This window comes from Rhinatrema bivittatum, chromosome 4 (assembly GCF_901001135.1).
Source record: "Rhinatrema bivittatum chromosome 4, aRhiBiv1.1, whole genome shotgun sequence".
Taxonomy (NCBI): domain Eukaryota; kingdom Metazoa; phylum Chordata; class Amphibia; order Gymnophiona; family Rhinatrematidae; genus Rhinatrema; species Rhinatrema bivittatum.
The window spans coordinates 61,009,132-61,023,485 of record NC_042618.1 but is presented as its reverse complement, the minus strand read 5'-3'; the positions used below and the strand labels follow the sequence as shown (position 1 = coordinate 61,023,485).

Below are 14,354 nucleotides of genomic sequence, written 5' to 3'. Positions count from 1 at the left end.
ACATCTCAGCCAATGAGATCCTGCTATTTCTAGTGGTCTCGCCACAACTGACGTGACCCGGAAGTTGTTGCGGAGGGACCGGAAGTAGCTATGGTTTTTTCTCGGTCATCGAGGGTCTAAGCGGTTCTTCTTTGATCCGGGCGATGGGTGAGTGTTTCCAGCGTTGTGATTTTTTTTCTAATTTGTGAGTTTGATACCTGCTGGTTTTAGAGTTAGCCGTTTGTACCAACGGGAGTTCTGTTTAAGTGATAATAATTTGGTAGCATAACAGGGGAAACTATTGTGTTGATACTTTTGTTATTAGGTGTTAGTACAGAGATCTAAGTGTAGTTCTTTACCTATATTTCGGTTCTTTGCCAGTATTGTTCTTAGGCTTTTCAGGATACACAAGCTCACGATCCCCATTAGCTGTATATCACTTTTTGTTTACATGTATTTTTGGGATAATATGGAAATACCAGGTGATGTCAAATTTTTTTTTTTCTGGCAGTATATTACGCAAGAAAAGAGCTTATGTGACCTGTGGGCGCATTCAAGCAACTAAAACCTAGGAAATGCCATATTGGGTTACACCAAGTCCATCAAGCCCAGCCCAGTCCTGTCCAATCCAGGTCACAAGCACCCGGCACGATTCCAAAGAATAGATTCAGCCCTTCTTACTCATAACCAGGGATAAACAATGGTTTTCCCAAATTTGCATGGCTAATAATAGTTTATGGACTTTTCCTCTAGGAGCTTGTCCAAATCCTTTTGAAACTCAGCTAAATTAAAAGCATTCACCACATTGTCTGGCAACAAATTCCACTAAGTGAAAATATTTTTTTCAATTTGTTTAAAACTTATTAATGTCATGGAGTGTCCCCAAGTTCTAATACTATTTGACAGAGTAAATAATTCCCTTTTTACCCGCTCCACTCTAAAGATTTTAATTGATCTCTATCATATCTCCTCTCAGTCATTTCTTATTCAGGCTGAAGAGCCCTAACCTGTTTTACCTCACCTCATAGGACAGCCATTTGCTGTATCTTTTTGAGATGGGGTGACTAGAATGTACCACACTGTACTAAAATGTTTTTTCATTCTGTAAAAATGCCATAATAGTATGCTATCCTGCAATGCAAAATAGCTTATGATTTTTTTCTTTGGGGGGTGGGGGGTAAACTACATGGAAAACAAATCAAAACAGCCAAAAGCAAGCTCTACCAGCCAGTATTACCCCCAAAATGCACCCTGTATTTTTTTTTTCTGTGTAAGACATAGTTTATTTAAAAATTTAAACCACATTATTTTCCACTGTCTCTTAGGCTTCACTTAAGAAAGATTCATAAGAGGTTTTGAAAAACTTGGTTATGTGAGATACATTATAGTATTTTTTTTCTTCCCTTTCATGCTATCGATATGCATCCAGCTTGCATTGGACATTACTGTGGAAAGCCAGTTGTGGCGTTTAATGGAACAACAGAAATTTATGGAGAATGTGGGGTAAGCTCTTGATGTTGTAAAATTTTTTAATTTATATGTGCTCAGTTAAGATGAAGAAGCTAATATTTCTGGGGTTAATTGATAATTTATGTATTGAAATACAAATCTGTTTATACATGATAGATGCCATAAGACTTAGTAAATCTAACTTGTAGACATCCTATCCTCAGTATTCAGGTAGAGACCCATGTTGCTATGAAAACATTTGACATAGATACAAAGCTACCTGCATTTATATAATTTAGACTGTTTAAGACTCTCTTATATTTGTATAAAGTGTTGCTCAAGATTAGGGAAACCACAAAGCATGAGTGGCTGAAAACTGGAACCAGACCTAGAGTCCAGGTACTTCACTGTCTGTTTCCATGTAGCATCTAGGTACCTAGAGAAGCCATTTCAACACCTGTAACAGGATCTTGGATATCTAGGGACATCATAACACTGTTGCCACATGGAAGTTTGACTGAGATAAGTAGAGCAAGGATAGCAATTATGATGAGACAAACCAGCAGCAATACCTATTATACCTTATTATAAAGCACCAGTACATTTTAGATTGCATATGTTTTATAATTAATATGGTTTTTAATTTTTTTTTTTATTTTGTAAGTGCTATGGGAAAGGTTCTCCTGCAGTGGAATGGTACAAATGTAGCATAATTGCATGTGCTGACACTGTAGCAGAAATATAGAAGTGGGTTAGTGTCAGACAGTTGAACATTCTGATTTGTTGCATGCTCCCTGGTGCTTTTTAATAGATTTTAGAATGCCAATGTGTTTGAATGTCTTCCAGATACCCAAATATTGTTATGCTGGAACACAGAATACTTGCAATAGGTGCCCTGATTTCATTCATGGTTCTGTTCTAGTTGTCAACTTTGTCACATCTAGAAAGAAAATCTGTCTGGTATTGTAATAAAAGCATCGTGCTGTTGTCTTTTAGGTTTGCCCCAGAGGACAAAGAACAAACTCAGCTAAAATCTGTCGAATATGCACTGAATCTCCAGAGTTGTATGACTGGCTATATCTTGGTTTTATGGCAATGCTTCCCTTAATTTTACATTGGTTTTTCATTGAGTGGTATTCAGGGAAAAAAAGGTTAGTACAATGTCCTGGGGGCTTCCATATACACAAACTAAATACAGATAAATAATAAAAGCAAAAAATGGTAACTTTTGTTTAGGGGGAAATGTATGTCCTGTGTTGGTGTTTAAGCTGTGGCGTGTTTTGCAGGATCAGGATATTGCACTGCATGTCCTCAAACAAATTGTGATGTTTCAGGATGCATGAAATTATCTTCCTGGAGTATGCCTAGTAGGATTGTAGAAACTCCTCTGACTACTGTAGTTGTGTTTCTGCAACCTCATGTTCATGGAGTTAGCAGCCAAAGAGAGCTACTCCATCATTGGAAGCTCACTAGTTTGACATGCTGCTTTTGAAATTGAAAGATGAGAAGCATCAATATTATGAATAGTGAGATAAGATGTACAGATGGTATATAATTAAGAGTTCTATAGATGTAATTAAAAGAAACAAAAGTTTGTCAGCCCTTATATAAAAGGTGCCAGTTTATTGCCTTTCATTAAATCTTATTTATTAGATCACTTTTATAGTCATCCTTACAACCAGCTCAGAATGGAGTACAAATAAAACACTTAAATAAATGACCTTAAAAAAACACAATATAATTAAATAACAAACCTTAGACATATAAAATTAACCCCAGCCAACCAGGATGTCACTTGGATATAATCTGATTATGAACTTGAAACTAAAAACACTAAAACAGCTAAGTTTTTAACAAACCTTTAAAAGCTAACAACCTAGTGCACATACACAAATATCCAGGAAGAGAATTCCAAAGGCAAGGAACTGCCATTGAAAAGGATTGATCTCTAGTTCTTGAAAGCCTAGCTATTTTCACATTTTGGATACAAAGAGAGCCTCCACCTTGGGATTGCAGAGTGCAGTTAGGCACATATCTCACTAGCCGCCTCTTCTTCAAATATTCTGAGCCCAGCCCATGGCCCACTTTGTAGGCAAGGGTCAAGGCCTTAAACTGCATCTGTGAAGCTATTGGTAGCTAGTATAGATCTCTGATCATTCCAATGATGCTATAGTAAAATCCATAACCAGTCAGCAACCGCACTGCTCTATATTGGATTAACTGCAAATTGCCCAACATTTTTTTTTGTTTTGTTTTGTTTTTTTCAATTCTAAACATAGGTTGTTGCAGTAGTCTAATGGGCAGAGATAACTGCTTGCAAAATGGTCTCAAAATTATTGTGATCAAAAAAGGACAAATACAACACAATTGCCACAGGTGGAAAAAAAAACAATTTTTCTTTAACAAAGAAACATGAGATTCAAAAGGGAATTCTAAATCCAAAATCAGCCTAAGGGTTCCCCATCCAAACTTTAAAGGACAAGGGAAAGAAAGCATGTGCTTTCTAATGCACAGAACTTTGGTTTTATTAGGATTCAGTTTTAGTATGTAATTGTGCATCCACAAAGCACAGCAGGAAGACACAGAGTTAAATTTCTAGAGGATGATTTGGATTTGCACCTAGTGGGATCAATAACTGAATGTCATCTTCTCAGTAGTTTGGTTTGGCCTGCATGTTATATTATATTAACTGAAATTAGAAAAAGTGAATTTTCTGACTTAACATTTTTCTTTCCTTTCAGTTCCAGTGCATTGTTCCAGCATGCCACTGCCTTGTTTGAATGCAGTGTTGCTGCAATCGTTACTTTACTTGTAGTGAGCCAGTGGGTGTACTGCACATCCAGTCCTGCGGGGTTGAGATGCTCTCAGATTGGTACACAATGCTTTATAATCCAAGTCCAGATTATGTCACCACCCTACACTGTACCCAGGAAGCAGTGTATCCTCTGTAAGTAATGGTCTGAATGCACTAGACGTTTGACCTGTCATTTAGGCTGGGGCATGGGTAGCTGATGTACTAAGTTTTGCAAACTCGTTTTACTGCCTGATTCACGAAGGCTTTTCTCCCATTCTATGCCTATAGGAAAATACCTTGATGTATCTGGCCCTTAGTTAGCTATTGAGTTGTAATTAGGGCACACACTTTAGAGTAACAGCTCAGTACTGGCCCTGATTTACTAATGCCTGTACTGCCGCTCCAGCACGAGTGGATCAGGAGGCAGGAAGCGCTTCTCTCCAGTACTAACGCTCCTGCCTCTTCCCATGGCCTACTGGTTATCTGCAATAATGCTAATAACCAATATGTTGGTGAAGGAAGCAGAAGTGCTTCATGCCTCCCTCCTGCTGTGGCGATGCAGTGCCAGAGAGAAAATGGATGGTGGAGAATGAGAGACAAAGCAAAGAGGTGGAGGACAAAGTGGGGAGGGAAGGGGAAGAGGAGCTGGGCATCTGTGGAAGCATCTGGGTTTTACTTGTAGTGGGGGGAAATGAGATTGGGAGTATAACATTCACTCACCATCTTCTGGTACAAATGATATGTCCGTAATTAATGTGTAGGTGCTGCTGCATCTTCCCAGCAGGAAGGTGCCACCAACAAATTAAGTAGAAGGATAGCATTAACCTGCAGGAAAGGTGAATCGGTGCCAATAATGCTGTTTCTGGCATGATCATGTGCATGAGAAATTAATGATCGCATGTCATCCTACCTTGATCCTCACTGATAAAAGCATCTCAGATTAAGTAAGTCTGAGTGTACATATTTTACTGCAACTGGACCTGAATTTTCATGTTCTGTACCATAGAGTAACGTAGGAAATTAGGATTTAGCAGTAGCCTAAAGAATGGAGTTCATTTGCTGTCAAAATACAAAATTATCAGCAACTTAAGGTAAAATATCTTTTTGAAACAGGCAGTATGTCCTTAAAAGGAAGATAGAAAAAAATCTCATACTAATTCTGTACTAAAGTAGTAGTACTTGCAAAATTTGTTTGAAATCATTCCTTGGTAACAGAGGTTACAAAGTTAAAATCAATAATAATGAATCCCCCCCACTACAATTCCTGACAAGGAGTCCCTCAAGGCTCCTCACTATCCCCAACACTATTCAACATATACCTTCTTCCCCTATGCCAACTGGTATCTAACCTACAACTAAAACATTTCTTATACGCTGACGACGTTCAAATTCTGATACCCATCAAAGAATGTATCACAAAAACTCTTAAACACTGGGAATACTGCCTCCAAGAGATCAACAGACTCCTCGCAAACCTAAATCTGATTCTAAACTCGGCCAAAACGGAACTCCTCCTCATCACACCCAAAAACAGCAACTCCCCACAAACTGTTCCAATGAAACACTATTGTTACACAAGCAAGAGACCTAGGGGTAGTAATGGACAAACACTTGAATCTAAAAACATTTATCAACAATACAACCAAGAACTGCTTCTACAAGCTGCAGGTAATCAAAAGAATGAAACCACTCCTACACTTTCAGGACTTCAGAACAGTCCTACAATCCGTAATATTCTCCAAGATAGATTATTGCAACTCTATCTTACTGGGCCTCCCGTCCTCCTCCATTAAACCACTTCAGATGCTCCAGAATGCGGCAGCCAGAATCCTGACAAATTCCAGAAGAAGAGACCACATCTCTCCCATTCTAATAAATCTACACTGGCTGCCAATACACTACAGAATCCTACACAAGTCCTTCACCATCATCCATAAATCCATCCACGCCCTAGCCCCCCTCAACCTCCAAATCCCCTCAGACTACACACATCATCCAGACCCATCAGAGAAGCCTACAAAGGATCACTGACTGTTCCCCCAATTAAATCTACTCACCATATTACACTCAGAGACCGGACCTTCTCTACAGCGGGACCCGCTCTTTGGAATACCTTACCACCTGATCTCAGACTTGAACCTTACCTATTAACATTCAGAAAAAGGCTTAAGACTTGGCTATTTAAACAAGCTTTTCCCGAAACTAATATCCAAGGAGAGATCCTACAGCAATCAAGCACTCCAGAGTCTATTATCCATTGAGAGACCTTACTGCACAATGTAAATAATCTACCTCTGTAAAGATTTATATTTATTCTTGTCGTCTTCCTCCCCCAGTTTCAACAACCTTGTTATATTGTAACTTTTGCTTCCTCTGCACTGGTTAAAAAGAACAAAGTTATTGCACCCCCCTGTTATTTGTAAACCGGCATGATATGATTGTATCATGAATGCCGGCATAGAAAAGCTTTAAATAAAATAAATAAATAAAAATCTCAGGGATGGAAACGTCCTGGGCATCTAGCACTCATTGCAACAGCCCAGGACAGTACTGGGCCACACCAAATATGACCTACAGTCTGGGGCAGCCCCCCTTTCAGAGGCTTATGAAGGGAAGGAAGAGGAGATAGGAAAAAAAAAGCAAAATAAGCTAGGAGAAACACCTTAAAACCCCCCCCCACTCAAAAAAAAATATGCAAAGAGAAACAAAAATGAGGTGAAATAAACTGAATAAAAACCAAATGCAAAAAAGAGTACATTTATAAGAAAAATAATTTATTTGGCTCCTAAAATGTTTGGTTGGAAACCACAAGAAGCCAGATCCTATACGCAGTGCAACAATGGGGAAAAAAAGAACCATAGTATTTGTTTTGGAAATGTGTTGATAAGGCTGTGTCAACTGAAAAACCTGATACCAACTCAATTTACATTACAGTGCTAATAGCATTTGGCTGCACAGATTACTTAGCAGATTAAACCACAAATAACATAAGAAATTGCCATGCTGGATCAGACCAAGGGTCCATCAAGCCCAGCATCCTGTTTCCAACAGAAGTCAAACCAGGCCACAAGAACCTGGCAATTACCCAAACACCAAGAAGATCCCATGCTACTGATGCAATTAATAGCAGTGGCTATTCCCTAAGTAAACTTGATTAATAGCCGTTAATGGACTTCTCCAGGAATTTATCCAAACCTTTTTTAAACACAGCTACACTAACTGCACTAACTACATCCTCTGGCAACACATTCCAGTACTTAATTGTGAATTGAGTGAAAAATAATTTTCTCCGATTAATCTTAAATGTGCTATTTGCTAACTTCATGGAGTGCCCCCCTAGTTCTTCTATTATCCGAAAGTATAAATAACCGATTCACATCTACTCGTTCAAGACCTTGTAAGCTTGTTCAAATAAAAATGCTTTCACTTTTTTTCTAAAATGCAAATGAACTCTTTCTACTGAACTGGGAAACAAAAGCAAATTTGACTAAGATTAGAAGGGCACAGTCAGACATGTCATTAACTCTTGCTAATGTTTTCTCCCACAGATACACCATTGTATTTATATATTATGCATTCTGTTTGATATTAATGATGCTCCTTCGACCACTTCTGGTGAAGAAGATTGCCTGTGGCTTGGGAAAGTCAGATCGATTTAAAAGCATCTATGCAGCACTTTATTTTTTCCCTATTCTAACTTTGCTTCAGGCAGTTGGAGGCGGCCTCTTGTGTAAGTCTGAAAACTACTATGAATGTTAATTTCCACTTCAGTTAATGTGTTATTACTGCAGTAAGGTAGCCTCATCCACTCTAAACATTGTAATTTTCTTTTTTGTCTTTTATTTCTCCTGTAAATGTAGTTTTTCCTAGCATATAGACAGATGGACTCAGGACCAGTGGGTTATGCACATCTGCCAGCAGATGGAGACAGAGCAAACTAACGTTTGCTCTGTCTCCATTTACTCCTGCAGTGACATCAGCCTGCCAGTATTCTCCATCTCCAGCAAATGGTGAATGTGCATCTCCCTACTGGGGATTGCTTCAGATTTTAGAAGGAGAATTTTATAAAGAAAAGAAAAAATCCCGCTCTCCTTTAATGATACCAAATGGTCCCTCCCCCAGTGAGAATTCCTGAAGTGATTTCCGTGGTCCCTCAGATGTGTGTCTCAGTCTGATTGCTGGTTTTTCAGCCGGTGTGGACTTAGCTGATTGATAGCTTAAAGGCAACGGGTGCAGAAAGCAGAGCACAGCGATGATGGCAGATGCCCTCTCCCCCTGTAGCTGGAGACTGTCTCTGTACTCAGCTGGGAAGGGCTGAGCTCAGGTAAGATATAAAAGAAAAAAAAAAGGAAAGTCAGAGATGGGATGTGTAGGACTTCCTCTGTGCTCAGCATGCCGTTCCAACGTTCGTTCCCGCTCCTGTTTGGGTTAAGGGAATTGGGCAGCTTGCCGGGTTGAGCAGCCCAGGTGGGCTAGGCCCCGTTATTAGGTTTTTTCCTCTGGAGCATCAATCGCCTGGAAGCCCAGGTGCTTCGGTTGGCATGCTTGCAGTTCAACGACAGTCTGCAAGGTCAAGCGGTCAGAGTAATGTCGGACAATGCAATGACAATGGCTTACATCAATCAGCAGGGAAGAATCAAGAGCCAACAAGTGTTGCAGGAAATAGACCAACTTATGGAATGGACGGAAGGGCAGTCTCCAGGTGATCTTGGCCTCTCATTTTGCAGGAAAAGACAAAGTAAGAGCAAATTTTCTCAGCAGGGAGAGTCTGGACCCAGGAGAATGGGTAATGTCAGACGAGGGCATTTCAGCTGATAGTGGATTGCTGGGGCTTTCTATTCCTAGACCTGCTGGCGACTTCTCGTAATGCGAAGTTTCCTCGATTCTTCAGTCGCAGGAGAGACCCGAGGTTCTTGGGTATCTATGCTCTCATGCAGGTCTAGCTGGAAGACAAGCTGCTGTCTATCTTTCCCCTGTGGCCTGTGTTGGGCAGGATAGTTCGCAGGACCGAAGGTCAGGGGGATGGTACTCCTGGTGGCACTGGATTGGCCCAGAAGACCATGGTATGCAGATCTGCAAAGACTCCTGGTTGAGACTCCCCTTCATCTTCTGCCGCTCAGGGGCCTGTCCTTCATGAAGATATGACTTGATTCGTCTTACAGTATGGGCCTTGAGAGGGCTCACTTGTTGAAGCATGGATATTCTTCTGCGGTGATTTGCCACCTTGCTAAGAACTTGAAAGTTCTCCACCTCCTTAGCCTATGTGTGGGTTTGGTGAGTGTTTGAGACTTGGTGTGAGGATCGAGATGTTCTTCCTTGTTCAGTTAAGATCCCGCTCATTTTGGAATTTTTGCAGGATGGGTTAAATAAAGGGTTGGCCCTTAATTCCTTGAAAGTAGAGGTTGAGGCTCTTGCTGTTTCAGGGGCCAGGTGAATGGTGAATCTTTATCGTCTCATCCTGATGTGGCCTGTTTCTTGAAGGGAGTGAAACATCTTAACCTGGTGTTAGATTTCTTGGCAGGCTCTATGTTTTGACCGCTGCGTAGCCTTTCCTTGTGGTTATTGACCTTGAAAACAGTATTTGTGGTGGCGATATGTTCTGTGCATCGGATTTCCGAGCTGCAGGCCTTGTCTTGCCAGGAGCTGTTCCTTCAGGTGACTCCAGCTGTGTAGTGTTCCCCCTTTGTTGCTTAAAGTGGTCTCAGATTTTCACTTGAATCAGTCCATTTCCTTGCCATTCTTGGATAAGAGATGCAGAAGAGTATCACCTGTTGTGTCCCTTGGATGTCAAGAGACATGTCGTGCAGTTCTGGAAGTTTCTAAACCTTTCTGAAAGATGGATCGTCTGTTTGTCCTTCATGGTGGAGGAAAGAGGGTTGAACCAGCTTTGTGGGCTACAATAGCTTGCTGGATTAAGGAGGTAGTCTCAACTGTGTATGTGGATGCTGATAAGCCGTTACTTACTCATGTTGGGGCTTATTCCACTAGGGCTCAGGCAGTGTCATGGGTGGAGGTTAGATTGTTGTCTCCTGTTGAAGTTTGCCGAGCTGCTACATGGTCCTTCTTATATACTTGTGCAGACCCAGCAGGACGCAGCCTTTGCACATGTGGTGTTGATTGGACCGCAGGCAGCCTCCCAGCCTATTCCGGAGTAGCTTGGATACATCAAACTGGTCCTGAGTCCATCTGTCTACATGCTAGGAAAGGAGAAATTACTGCTTACCTGATAATTTCATTTTCCTTAGTGTACACAGATGGACTCAGCTTCCCGTCCTTGGCTTGATTGTGTTAATGGTCCTCCTGTGGGGCTACGTGTTCTGGGGATTACTGTTAAGTGTTCATTCCCTCCCTAGATTGGGGTACATACGTTCATTGTCTGAGTTCAGTGTTTTCTTTTGGTTGACTGTTTTTAGTCAAGTTAGTCAAGTTTTTTTTTTCTAGTCTGTCCACAGTTGCTTTTGAAGAGCATACTGGCAGGCTAGGGTCACTGCAGGAGTATATATACTGTGACATCAGTTTGTTCTGTCTCCATCTGCTGGCAGAGGTGCATAACCCACTGGACTTGCGTCCATCTGTCTACACTAAGGAAAATGAAATTCAGGTAAGTAGTATTTTCTCCATATATATGTTTTTACTTTTTTTTTGGCTCTGGTAATATTCTCCTGCTCCTTTTGGGCTCCCAGCTCAGGTGGAATCTGCCTCTACTAGGTTTATAGCAATATGAACCTTCATTCACAAAACCTATAATTTTTTTTCTCCATTTTTCTTTGTTTCTCCTCCATGTAGCATCATCATTGCGGCAGTAGTTCTCAGTTAGATTTTACAAGTTGAAGCTCCCTCAGAGCACATATGTACATCTTGAGTGTGGACATTAGGAGTCACCATATTGTAGGATAAGAATAAGTAATAAGCCTAAATAGCAGCAGATTTGAACAGGAAGAACATTTTAATTGTCTTGGGAGTTAAGAAATGATATAAATTATTGAGGGAAGTGGAATCTGATCACTGGGGGATTTTAAGAGCGGATTAGATAAACATCTGTCTGGGATTCAAGCGCTTTATGGGATGGACTATGTGTTCTTATGGGCTATCCCATTCTAGTTTTCTCTGGTTGTGTAGCAAGCCTTCAGTAATAGCTTGCATTTGTCCTGTAGGCTTAAAATGGCACAGAACGTCTAAAATAAAATGTATGTTTTAGTGTGTTACAACAAGAAGCAAATACAGAAAAGCAATATTTCCTTGTACGTACTCGGATCAGTCCAGACCATGGGTTAAGCCTCCTTTCCAGCAGGTGGAGACAGACCAAAACTGAAAGGGTATCCTATATCAGGACAGAGCCTACCCTGTAGCCCTTCAGTATTGTCTGTCTCCAGTAGGTGGAACAGCTCACCCTGTGGTTCCCTGTTAACTTCTGCTTGTCCCTTCTGGGCATTTTTTCCTTCTGTGTGTCTATCGTGTTTGGATCAAGCAAGTATTTCTGAGTTATTGTTTAAAAAAAAAAAAAAAAAAAAAAGTGTGAACTCTGTGGATCCTTCACAGGAGGACAGTCCCTGTCTTCTCACTCATATTAAAAATAAAATGAGGACATGTTAACGTGGCTAGATTGCCTATTTTAAAATTGCAACCCCTCTATGTGCCTAAAAGTCAGCACATTGTTTTTAGCTGCCACCTGAAAGGGGTGGGCACAGAACAGGGAAAGGACATGCAGGGAGGTAATGTTGAACTCCCTACAGGTTCTCACCCACACAACCTTGCACTGCAGGAAACAGGGGCTCCATTCACTGGCACTTTTTTTTTTTTTTTTTTTACTTGTAGTCCCTGCCAGCTCACTTTTTCAAAGGGAAACGCCACATGGAGTTTTCCTTTCAAAAATTAGTTTGCAGGTCTACCCATAGACCTTCACCCTCTGTGGCCAGTTTCAGAATTGCCTCCAGGATACATACACTGTTTTCTCCCACCATGTGTCTAATTACTTCATGGAGAATCTTTCATAGACCAAAGGATGCAATTTAGATCTTGACTTGTTTTTATTTTAGATTATGCCTTCCCGTATATTATACTGGTGTTATCTTTGGTTACTTTGGCTGTTACATGTCTGCTTCTGAAATAGAGGTAGGAAGAACTTTAATTCATTTTTAATGACATTTTCCTCTGCTCATGTGCACAGATACTGCAAAGCACTACTTTTTTACATTTGTAATGCAGATGTAAAAGTGTTTGCTTTTATTGTACTGTAAATCATTCTATATATAGATTTTTTGAATTCTACAATTTATACAATGCTAATTGTTTTTCTTACAAGTCATTCAAGGATCTTCTTGTGAGGAAGAAAAGGCTCATTGTTCTCTTCAGCCACTGGTTGCTTCATGCCTATGGGATTATCTCTATTTCCCGAGTGGAAAAACTGGAACGGATTTACCTCTTTCTAGCTTAGTACCTACACCTGCACTATTTTACTTGCTTACTGCCAAGTTTACTGAACCTTCAAGAATTCTTTCGGAAGGAGCAAATGGACATTAAATACAATGTCGTCAATGTTTCCGTGCTCAGCCAGTAAAATGATCTGGATAACTTTATAAGCTGCCATATAAACCTTTCATTTTTTTTCTTCTTATTAAAACAGATTTTTTTTTAGGACTAGTAAGATGGGAATCTGCAAATCAATGATATTTGTTTCAAACTAGTAAGGAAATTGTGAATTGGATAAGCCCATTCTGTTGAGTGAGTTCCTTATGGGCTGCTGCTGAGTTTATTTTAATAATTTATTTAAGACATCTATATGGGTGCCTAAATCAAGGCATCATTCCACAAATTACACACACATGCAATTTATCCTTGACCTAAACAGTTTATAATCTAAGTGGAAACCCGAGGCAAGAGGAAATGGAGACCTGCCTAAGGTCTCAGCAACTGTTAATCTGAGAATAGAGACTTTGAATGTGGGTCTCCCGATTCTCAGCCACACCCTTCAGTTTTGCTCCAGTATCATTCTGTTGCGACTATGGTAAAAACAAATATCAAACTAATGTCACAACTAAGAAGCAAAAATGAAAACCAGTCACAATAGATCAAAATGGCCAACAAAGGAGTGAGGGTATTTGATATATAAGCACAATCAAAGAAGCCCAAACTCAAATGAGTTTTATTGTAAAACGTGCTGTTAGCCAAAGAACTGAAAACTTGCAAGGTGTCAGATACCAATAAATAGTTCCTGTTTATATACCAGATCAGTCTCAATGCATGGGTTTTGTTTCCCAACTAGCAGATGGAGACAGAGAAGGAAAACTTTACTGACACTGCGCATAACCTAGTGTGTGACCTGCAGTCCCTCTATTTTTCAGTCTCTAGCAGATGGTAGAGGTGCAAAACATGCAGTCTGGAGATTAAAAAAAAAAGAAAAGAAAGAAAGAAGAGATGTTTGCTCCTGTGGATATTAGGTGCCATGGAGGACCATCTCCCCTGTAGAGCAGGGCAAGCAGAGGGGTTGGTGACCCTGTCTTTGTCTCAGCCTGTGGACAGTGAGGAGACTGAAAGCCAGTGGTCTGGTTCCCTCATTTTCCCCATGGAGATTGCACTCACTCCTGCTCCAACAGCTGACGACAGAGCAGGGAAGTATTCCTGCTTTATTTCTTGTTTAAAAATAAAAAAAAAAAGTGGCTGAGGAGGAGAACGATGCAGCTAGGGCTGTGGGGAGAATCTGGAGGAATCTGCTGCTTTGAAGGATGGGGTCTGGTTTTTACCACTGCAAGCCGTTTCGAGGGAATCCTGCTCAGCCTGGGTAGCATGGATGCATAGACCAGATGTGGCTAGGGCTGTGGGTAGAAGCTTGAAGTATTGGCTGCAAGGAAGGCCAGGGTCCAGTTGTTACTACCGCGAGCTGTTTCAGGGGAATACCACTCAGCTGGGGTTGGCGATTATCCCTCTGAGGCTGGGTAGTGCGTTTGACTTGGACGCATAGGTGGGGCTCATCTATTTAGTATGCACAGGCTAGGGCCTGCGTTTACCTCCACAGGATTGAATCCCTCTAAGACTAAGTAGCGAGTTACCTTAGTTGCACGTCAGTGACCACTGAGCATGGGAAATGCTGCTGAGGCTGTTCGGACCAAAAGGATGCATTTAAACGAAATGGGGC

At 40.8% G+C, this 14,354-nt stretch overlaps 1 protein-coding gene across 1 annotated transcript; it reads left to right on the top strand.

Annotated features, from left to right (window-relative positions):
* The first annotated feature begins 14 nt into the window (after positions 1 to 14).
* LOC115089846 (JNK1/MAPK8-associated membrane protein-like) lies at positions 15 to 12,990 on the top strand. Its single transcript, XM_029598193.1, is given in 10 exon segments — positions 15 to 147; positions 1,409 to 1,482; positions 2,425 to 2,579; positions 4,170 to 4,237; positions 4,240 to 4,375; positions 7,771 to 7,952; positions 12,259 to 12,306; positions 12,309 to 12,334; positions 12,525 to 12,630; positions 12,633 to 12,990. Coding segments are annotated over 10 exon segments (909 nt in total). The 5' UTR covers positions 15 to 143; the 3' UTR covers positions 12,743 to 12,990.
* Positions 12,991 to 14,354: the final 1,364 nt, after the last annotated feature.